The sequence below is a fragment of the Gavialis gangeticus genome, unplaced genomic scaffold, assembly GCF_001723915.1.
Source record: "Gavialis gangeticus isolate Ggan-Ray unplaced genomic scaffold, GavGan_comp1, whole genome shotgun sequence".
Lineage (NCBI taxonomy): Eukaryota > Metazoa > Chordata > Crocodylia > Gavialidae > Gavialis > Gavialis gangeticus.
In genome coordinates this window covers 61241558-61252417 of record NW_017729004.1, presented here as the reverse complement: position 1 = coordinate 61252417, position 10860 = coordinate 61241558, and the positions used below count along the sequence as shown (strand labels likewise).

Sequence of the window (10860 nt, the reverse complement as noted above, 5' to 3'; positions counted from 1 at the left end):
CAATATGAGTTTACAGGGCATTCTTCTTGCGAAGAAGGCTAACAACATGCTTGGCTGCTTTAGTAGGGATGTTGCCAGCAGATTGAAGGAAGTGATTCTTCCCCTCCTATTCGGCACTGGTGAAGCCACATCTGGGGTACTGTGTCCGGTTTGCCCCTTCCCCCCACCTCCTTACAGAAAGCATATGAATAAATTGGAGAAAATCCAGCAGAGGGCAACAAAAATGGTTAGAGGGCTGGGGAACATGACTTATGAGAAGCTGAGAGAAATGGGCTTATTTAGCCTGGAAAAGAGAAGAGAGTGAGGATTTAATAGCAGTGTTCAGTTACCTGAAGTATGGTTACAAAGAGGATGGAGCTAGGCTTTTTTCAGTGGTGGCAGATGTCAGAACAAGGAGCAATGGTCTCAAGTTGCAGCAGGGGAAGTTTAGCTTAGATACTAGGAAAAACTTCCTCACCAGAAGGGTAGTAAAGCATTGGAACAGGCTACACAAAGAAGTTGTAGAATCTCCATCCTTGGATGTTTTTAGGACCTGGGTGGACAAAGCTTTAGCTGGGATGCTGTAGCTGGTGTTGGTCCTGCTTTGAGCAGGGGATTAGACTAGATGATCTCCTGAGGTCCCTTCCAACTCTAATTTTCTATAATTCTATGATTCTTTGTTGTTACAGAACAACACCATGTAGTTGCTAAGAGCTCTTTTGATACATTTCAGCTGGTATTCCATTGGGCCTGTATACCTTATTGTTCTTCATCTGTTTAACAGCTTTCAAGACTTCTTGATAAGTTGGTAGATCCACAAGGTAGCCCTAAATGGGGTGTTGTGGAATGGCCTCAGAGGTATTGTCTTCAACGTTAGAATCTCAGGTCAGGAGCTCCTGAAAGTGCTCCTTCCATCATACATTGATGGTGGAACTCTTTAAAGAGTGTTGTTCCATCTTTGGATCATAGAAGCATGGTTCCTTGGGTACATGTCATTGCCGGTGACATGTCCTCAAGGAGCATCTTGCATTGCCTTCTCACCACTTGTTCAAGTGATGAGCACCAATAGCCAAATGTTTAATAGTTTTATTCATAGATATAACAGCAGATAATTATCTTTATTTTAATTAGACATTAATTATAGTTTCATATTAGTAGATCATCAGTCAAGATTTTGTTTATTCTAACTTGGTACAAAATTGAACAAATAATAACAAATATTTAAGGTTACAATGGACCATAAGCTGAATATGAGCCAACAGTGTGCTCTTGGTGTAAAAATAAGCCAACAACCTACTGGACTATCTCTTGCAAATCAAGGGAAGTGATTCTTCCTTTCTGTTCAGCACTGATGAGGCCCCACCTGGAGTACTGCATTCAGTTTTGGGTTCCATACTTCAAGAAAGATGTGGATAGATTGTAAAGAGTCCAGCAGAAATTGACAAAAATGATTAGAGGTCTGGGAAGTATGACTTATGGGGAAAGGCTTGAAAGAACTAGGACTGTTTAATCTAGGGAAGAGAAGGCTGAGGGATGATTTGATAATAAAAAAAAAATAGTTTTCTCTGTGGCTGTAGGAGTAAATTTGTTTGAGATAAGGGAGACGTTTCTCATTACAGGAGTTGTTGAACATTGCCATCTACCTGGAGAAACTGTGAAATCTCTATTCCTAGAAGTTTTCAAGAGCAGGTTAGACAGAAACTTGGCTGGGATGTTTTTAGCCAAGACTTTGGGCAGAGGGCTGGACTGGATGACCTAATGAGATCCCTCCAACCTTAATGTCCTGTGATCCTATGTTATATTCATGTCATGAGTATAAAAATTGTTTCTTCAGTTATTATAGTGACCTTTCATAAATAAAAAGGACAAGGAGAAAATACCAAGGGCTATATTCTGTCATGGATCAGTTGACCAAATTCTCATTTCACTTGAAACATGGCATAAATGAACCTCTATAGGTTTTTAATGAGCTACGTTAAACTGACCTAATTATCTCAAAAGATGCATTAATTAAATTGTTTTTTAGGGATTTTTATCAGGTACTGCTGGGCTGGAAAGATGAAAGGCAGAGAAGTTTAAATTATTAATGACAAACTGCTCACATCTTCCTCTCCTTGTCATGCTTTTGATAAATGAATGTCCTTTGTATTTGAAGGTGCAAGCACAAGTACGCCACACAAAACTGAACTTTGACAAATTGAAGACTGACGTCTGTCAGAAAGTAGATCTTCTTGGAGCTAGCAGATGCAACCTCCTGTCTCATGTACTAACAACATATCAGGTATCCAAAAATATTTTGATCGCAAAAGATTAGTTTCCTGTTACCAGAGCACATATTTTTCAACACAGTTCAGTATAACTGTTTGCTGTTGACTTTAAGAATGTTTCAATATCTGGGGAGAATGAAAGGTTGTATTGCATGCTTTGTACTGAAATATTACTTTCCATGACAGACAACCCTTCTTCATTTCTGGGAAAAAACCTCACACACCATGGCAGCTATCCATGAAAGTTTCAAAGGTTATCAGCCATATGAATTCACTATGTTAAAGGTAAGAAATCTACAGATGTATTTTGTTGTCCATTTGACAAACTGTAGAATAATTTAATAGAAACTGAGGGAAAAAGTCATTAACAAATTTGGGGTTTATGTTTAGATCTTAGGAGTTTACCACAAATTGTTCAGCAGCAGTCGCTGTGAATGTGCCTTACCCAATGCGTTGGCATTTCTTTTTGTTAAATTCACTTTGGTCAGCCTTTTGCAATTTAGAGGAGTTAAAGATACCTTTATTGTGTATAGTGCTATTACTTAATGTATTAATGTATAATAGTACATGGTAAAGAAGGTAAAGAAGGGCCAAAAAGAGTAGTGGGCAACTGGGATAAAATCCAGAGTTTGACATTGTTCTCCAAATTACCACAGATTGGCCACCATATTGCTTTAGCATCTGCTTTTAAAGTTCTGAATTAAAAAAAATATCTTCTCACATTAAAAAGTCTTTCTAGACTTCCAAGTACCCAGGGGGGTGGTGTTGATATGTGCTCCCCCCCCCCCCCCCCCCCCGCTAGCCCGAGAGCTGGCAGGGAGCACCAGGCCAGGAGACAGCTGTTTCCCATATGGGGTTGGGACATTGCTCCCTGCCCCCAGGGGGCTACCTGCTACTGGGGCAGGAACTGTCCCCCTCTGCCCTGGTAGCAGGGACCTGCCTCACCCCTGAAGCTCTTCCCAAGCCTCATGCCTCAATCACCCGATTGCGACACAGGGTTGGGACCTGCCCCTGACCGGGACAGGTCCCAGCCCCTGCTCCATGATTGCAGGGTGGAAGCTGGGGAGCCTGTTTCCCCACTCAGCTCCATAATCATGGAGCTGTGTGGGAAACAGGGTGGGGAGTCTGTTCTCTACTCAGTTCCACGATCTTAAGGATTTCCCAGCCTGAGCCCCACAACCATGGAGTTTGGGCTGGAAGATGAGGACTTCCCTGTCTCTGCCAATAGTGATGGTGAAGCTGGGGCTGGGAGATGAGGATCTCTCAGCCCCTGCTCCCCAATCACGGTCTTGAAGTTAGGGGTTTGGAGCTCCCTGCTGCTGGGGCAGAGAGACAGTTCCTGCCCAAGCTCTAGTGGCAGAGCTCAGCCCAGCAGCAGGCAGCTCCTGGGGACAGGGAACAGTCTCCCGCCCCCTGGTGTATGGCTAAATGGGAGCAGATTTGCTCCTGGTCAGACGTCTACATGAGCGCTACTTCACAGTTAGTAATTGAACTTATTTTTGTTATTTGCATTTGCAGGTAGCAAATTTACTCACTGTTAGCAAGGTTTACTGTGCAGCAAGCATGTGCACTTTAGATGCACGTGCTTATTGCACAGTAAACTATGCTACTGTGCAGTAAAGCGTCTCATGTAGATGCACCCAGGGTTGACTTTCAACGCTTGGGTGTCCCACCAACTCTTTCAAATGCTCGTTTTTACTGTTCTTGATTCTTGCAGTACAATTTGGGGATTCGTATGGAATTGCTGCTCTTAGAATATCAGACTGATTCTGCTCTCATTGCTTATTTTCATAGTCTCTTCTTCCACAATGTAAAAATCACTATCAGCATTGCAAGTAGAGATTTACTAAAGAAACAAAAAGCTGGGCATCTTTTTTCAATTATCATAGCATAGCCCCTTGCCCAGAAGTCATAGTGCAGCATAGTAGCCGTACAGTTGGCTAATTTCATTTGGTCTGTGAATTCATAAGGATGGGGAGAAAATAAATGTTTCAGTCTAGTGATGATTTGGAGAAATAGTAGGAGAGCTGCCAAAAACAGTCAAGAATGAGTTGCTTCTGCCATAAGTGGTATCTGATGAGAGAGACAACCAAACCTGAAAACAATTTCCGGTTAAACCTTCAATCTATAAATCTGTGAATATCATGTGTAGAATAAGAAGTTCAGCTACATTGTGCTATATGCTATAAAAACTAGAAATCACTCTGCAGTTCCTGAGACAGAGAGAGTCTTAATGTTATCTGATCTCTTCAGAGTATGTAAGGCCTTCTATTACTACAGCTAAAACTAAATATATAAAAAATCTGATGTTCCACTATATTTCCAAAGAAACAAAGATAAATTAACAGCCCATTCCTGGACACTATTAAAGCATAATAAAGTAACTATAACACTAGCTTAACTAACAAGTGGAACATGGAACATGGAACATAGTGCATAAAGATCTCTGCTGCTGGGGATGGGAGACGCTTCTGAATTTTTCTCCTTGTCTGATACACTTCAATATAAGCTAAATGTAGGAATCAGTGACTCAGAAAGCTGTGATCTAGTTTGTGTGTGTGTGTGTGTGTTATGTACGGATGACAAAAGTCTTTCTCAAAACAAATCACTGTTGCAAAAATGAATGCAAATATTCCACAGTGCAGCTCTTATTTTATAATAAGAAGCCTCATTATTTGTGATTCTGGTCTTCAAGGTTTGGAAAAGAAAAGGGGGCCTTATTTTTGCCATGATCCTTTAACTATGCTGATTGCTACAAGTGTTTACAACAGTACTTTGATAAAGTTCCATGGAAATGTTTTATAAAATAACTAATATTTAGAATGGAAGAGTGTGCTAGTTAACCTGTTTTTGAAAAGGTTAACTACCATAATCTTTTACTTCAAATATTAATTTCTTCCTTTTAGCTGTTGTCACAATGTTCACCTTCCCAAATGTGATATTTTTCCAATTAGTGTTTTATGCTCAAGTACTTTGAACAGTTTATATTGCTGGACTTATTTTACAATTTTGGATCATGAATAGATTAAATTAAAAAGTGAAGTGAAAGTAACTCCCAGTTATTTAAAATCCTTTCCATTGTACCAGCTTTATTCAAAATTAATCTTTGTCAGCTTTTTATAAGTAAAAGTATTTTCTTTTTAAAAGCAAACTGTTGCTAAAAAAATTAGTCACAACTCAGTTTAAAACACTTTCTATTATTTTTTGAGAGATGAAGTTGAGTAGCAACTATTAGAAATTTCAAAAGTATTGAAAAGTGGGAAATTTAGAAATGGAAGTATTTGTCCTTTTTAAGCCAATTTCCAAACATTTAACTGGGGAGTTGTAGTCAGGCACCTCTACATTTTTTAAATATTTGAGATTGCTATCACTTTTAGATCTGGTGCTTGTCACACTGCCATCACTTAAACACATGCACTTGAAAACACTCTTTTGAAAATGCATACTTGCCTTTCCTCAGACAGATCCCATTGACTTCACTGGGACTACTTGCATGAATTACATTAAGCATAAATATTTGTCGGACCAGAGCTTTTCTTTGCATTGTGTATATGAAAAACTCTTCAGGAAGCAATCGATTTTGGTTAAATATAGACCGTCTCGTTTAGCGATATGATTATACACTGGAAAATTATTTGTTTTGAAATATAAAATTAATATATTAATGATTTATTCATGTGTTAGGTTTACCTCAGCAAAGAGCCTCTTAAATGCCTCTTGGGATTATTTCTGGAAAGAAAACATTGTCTTTGGTGATGTTTGCCAAGTTCTGTTAATGAAAAGCAACCCATTTGTTTTCTTTGCTTCAGGGTCTATTCCAAGTGTAAGTGTAATAATGCTATTGCAGCTGTATTTCCTGACTGTTAGTTTCATGCTTGATGAAAGATGACTATTAATGTGTTATAGACCCTGTGCATCCTGATATGGAGAGATCTTTTAGGTCTGGTATTGTTTGAAATGACAGGCTGCTGAGTTGTTAGAGCTTTTAAGGTTTTACTGTCCCACTGAAATTTTGCATGACAACAAATATGTAAGCTTACACTACCACTGTTATTTGTCATGCATGAAGCTCATTCTGTGTCCTATAACTGTTTTGTTTCTTGCCATAGTTATTTGACTATGACCTAAATTTCTGTTTCAAGTTACGTAGTAGTGTAAGTCCCAGTTTCCTGAATTGCTCCTGAGGCCCTAGAAGTCAGGAAGACCCTGGACTAAAGAGTTAGGGGGCTAGGATTCCAAGCTCTGCCACTAACTTTTTATAACTTTTATGCATCAGATTCTCTGAAAAATGAGATAATGGTACCTAACTCCTTACATCTTTGATACCTCTGACTGACTGAAAAAGACCAACGGAAGGATTATTAGTCTCAACCAGCCTTTCCTTTGTCTTCCCATCTCTTCCTATAGGCACTATTGTAATGTTTTGCTCATAAAGTGAGAGTAATGGTCCCAGCATATCATTTACTTCTTTGAGTATCACAAACTTTAAATTATTTTGTACCAGGAAATTTGTATCGATTGTTCAGCCCTGGGACTGACAGCTATAGTGGAAGCAGGTTTCAGACTGTTGTACCACCTGCCACCTAACTGAATCATGGCCAGGGGCAAAGTGCTGGCAATAACTGCATGCTCAAATGCCATGGAGATTTTCTCAACAGTAAGGATACTCTTCAGTATAGCAGATCTCTGTGGGGCAGTTTGAAATAAACATAAGTCTTGCCTTATACCAGTGGTTCTCAACCTTTTTAGACTCCCTTTTTAGGCACCCTTTGTTAGACTTGAGGCATGCTTGGGAAATACTAACTTTTAATTTTTACTCTTTTTTGACTATGGAAAAATAATATATTAGACTTTCTGTCACAAAACACTGAGAGAGACCACAACAGGTCAGAATACTTTTAACACCATGAATTCCTATTTGAAATCTCTGTGTTTAGCTTATGAATCATGTTTGTATGCCTAACATTGTGTTAAGATTGTGAGGCACTTTGTGGCACCCTTGAAAGGATCTCAAGACACCCCAAGGTGCTGTGGCACCCTGAGAATCATTGCCTTATGCAAATGGTATATCCTCAGAAGATTTTTTTTTTACAACAAGCTAATTAATTGCCAGTTAACTCACTCCTTCCATTTGGTTGAGCCTACAGATGTTTATTCTTTCCTTTATGAGTCATAAGTCAACCAATTTTAAACTAGTAAGAGTTGTACTTAAATGGGAGCCATATCTATGAAAACAGTAGCAGTTCAGCACTTAAGTAGGACTTGGGTAACTAGGTACCTTTAAGCATCTAATCCATAGTGGGCACATCTACACATTCATTAATGTGCCTTTGCTACCGTGCATTAAGTTTAGTACCTCTGAGTGCCTACACACAAACAGGGAGGTTGCTCTCACGCGCTGTAATTCCACTGCATTGGAGCAGACTTGTTTAATTGAGTCTGCTGGAGTGCAGCAATTACCGCACTCCAGCAGTCTGCAACGGCTCTGTGCTTCAGAATGGCGGTGGGGGCGCTTTATTTAAAGCTCATTTGATCATGATTTTGAAGCACAGGGACACTGATACATAAGATGCTCTGGATGCTTTAATTAAAGGAGTTCTCAGAGCCCCTTTAATAAAAGCATCCCCCTTCCACACCTGGAGCACATATATAAATGCCCTCTAATATGAGGGACTAGATAAAGGCACAGTAGCTGTGCTAATGTGCAGTAGCAAAGGTGAACATTTTTTTGTGATGCTTAATGTGCGCAGACTAATTTTATTGTGCATTAGCATGGTTTTTGCTATGATGCACTAATGCACAGTAGAACAGTCCACTGCATTAAGGCATCTTGTGTAGATGCACCCAGTGAGTACAGGGAAGCCAGATGCATATAATATATTCTTGCTTAGAGGAAAAATGGGGGAGATGAGCAAAGTTTTAAATACCACTGTGAGACTACAACGTACAGCTCTCAGGAAGGTCACTTGAATCCAAAGAATATGGTATTATGCAGATTGCCTATTCAGAATCAAATCAGCTTTGATTCAGTATGTGTTGTTTTTTGGGCTTCAATGAAGCACACTTCAATTAAATTGGGCTCTTTAGGTATGTAGGGGCAAGGTGACAGAGTGGTTAAGTCTTCTTGTGAAGTTCAACCCTGACTGCAAACTTTTCCCAAAGACTGTCCCCAGTTGATCCAGTTACAAATGGGTACCGGGTCATTCAGGCTGGAAAGTCAAAGGTGGCTAAATATAATCATAATCTCATAGGCGTGTGCACAAATGCCTATGCCATAACACATGCAGTTGTGTAAGCAGTGAAATGCACGTCAGCGCTGAGAAAGTGGCAGCAGTGCACTTTTGAACTAAAACACATCAAAGATGTTTTAGTTCAAAAGTGTACAGCTGCCACTTTCTTGATGCTGATGTGCATTTTGCCACTTATACAACCGCATGCGATGCAGCACAGTGCACGTCAGCTCACATGGGGAGCAGACTGGATTAACTGAGTCTGCTCTGGTGCTCCGGATCTCCATGCTTCAGAGCACAAAAATGTATGCGTATAAATGCCCACAGTCATAATCAACAATATTAGCCAAGTCGCTACCTTATTTGCTGTTGCCTATAGAAACTAAATTGCCTAACAGTCCTTGTCTCGTCTTTAGATTTAGCTGCGTTTGTACATCCGTACACGTGCTGAACTCTGTCTTTAAGATGAGAGAATGTTTATCTCTCCATCATAGCCCACCAAAGATAATCAATGTCTGCTTTGCTTTTGTGCAGTTGCATACTATAGACTTATGTTCGGTAGGCCAACCTGTTAAACTTTTGCTTGTTAACTTAATTTTTAAATTAGTTTAGTACCCACTCCCTAGCCCACTGATTTCTTTCAGAAAAATCTTAGTGCTCATAATGGGGTGGAAAAAGAAAAATATATATATTATTTGCTAGCTGAATTGGAGGGAATGCTACCTGAATGTCACAATAATTAGTTAAATTGGTTTATTTAATCAAAATTGGCTGTCAGTTTTAAAACATTGTCATTCAGCATAATTTCCATTTTTAATTTAGGTCTGTGTTTCAGTGCTATATTTATATTCCTAATACAGGAAATAGTAACTCCCATTATTATCATGATGTTTCCTTTCCAAGATACTTGTGAGTTCCATTTCTGTATGCTACTTCCTTTGTGTTTTTCCTCATCCTATGAAATGTATTTCTTGAAATAGCAATGATGGACGATATTAGGTTAGTGAAACAGCTGGTAGGAAAATGATTCCTGCATTTTTTCTGTACTTGTCTTGGGGAATGTGCTGTGGAATTTTCTTCCACTGAACTACCTTTTAACCTTTAAAGGGAGTGCATATAGTCTGGTGCTGCACATACAATATTTTAACTACAGTTTGAAAAGTCATAAGGCAAACTTCAATATATTGAATTCAAATAAATATGTGCAAAAGGAGTGACAGGTGTTGCAGAGAAATGGTAATGAGATATAAACAAGGAACTACTGTGCTAGCTATAAATAAGCTCTAAAACCCCATGTTCAGCAAGGGTTAGTACTGCAGAAGACACACAAGCCCTGGTGTAGCTGTACACCAGAAGTGAATCAGGATTGGAAAGAGGAGTGCCCAGGGAAAGGCCAAAGCACACACAGTTGCAGAGATTCAGACAATAGGGTAGTCTAAGGAACTACTGCAGTTGATTTAGAGAGCTCCTTGGGACTTGCATAATTTACAGCAGGAACCTCTCTGGGTTTCAGAGGAGCCAGAGGTCATGGGAACGTCCACACATGCAAACACGTGCGCTTGCAGCAGCTCAAATAGAAGCGATGCAAATTTGAGCCAGGGCTTTTTGCCTTGGTGCATGTGATCAGACATGCAATTTGTTGTGGAGCAAATTGTGACACTTGGAGCAAAATAACCCTGGCTGGCTTCTCCCAGATCTGCAGCCAGGGGGAGCTAGAGCCTGGGGCCAGCACCTGTGCTGTCCCCAGCAGTATAAAATGCTGCCCTGTCCTGGCCCCATCCATACAAAAAGCTGCCCTGGCAAGCAGCTCAGGGCTACTTGCTCTCAGGAGCTTCTGGGGCCCAGTCACTTGGTACCTGGGGGCACTACGCCTTGTGCCAGCTGGACTGCTGCAGCAGCATCCCAAATCCATTTTTAAAAATACCCCAAAATGCATGTTTTGCCAGAATTAAAACAGAAGACCACTCTACACACACACGTACACACCCCCCCCCCTTGAGAAAGAGAGACAGTGATCAGTTGGGCAACGCTTTATTTGTATATTTACAATGTTAAAGCAGTGTGGAAGCCTACCAGTGTCTCTATCATCATGATAAAATAAATTATAAATACCTATATGTGTTGATGTGTACTTTTGGTTTTCTTCACACATGATGGTTGTGTGATGGGGGGATGTGGTGTTTGCAGGAAGAGGGTGGGAAGGGGTGTGGAGGAAGGTGGGTGGGTGTGTGTGGAGGAAGGTGGGTAGGTGTGGGGTGATTTGCTTGGAGGTCTGAGGCTGCATATAGGAGTTGGAGTGCTACAGGGGGGTGGGGCCCTGAGCCTTGGGGAGCTATTGACAAAGCTCCTGGGGCCAGGGATAAGGGAGTAGCCCAGGGAGGGCA

At 40.4% G+C, this 10860-nt stretch overlaps 1 protein-coding gene across 5 annotated transcripts in view; it reads left to right on the top strand.

Moving 5' to 3' along the window:
• The window catches only part of ICA1 (islet cell autoantigen 1), a 159000-nt gene that overhangs the window by 113387 nt on the left and 34753 nt on the right, over positions 1-10860 (top strand). For all 5 annotated transcript variants that reach the window (XM_019508477.1, XM_019508475.1, XM_019508476.1 and 2 more), the window contains 2 exons: positions 2135-2260; positions 2433-2531. In XM_019508477.1, coding sequence (XP_019364022.1) covers positions 2135-2260; positions 2433-2531 — 225 coding nt within the window. The remainder of the gene's footprint in view (positions 1-2134; positions 2261-2432; positions 2532-10860) is intronic.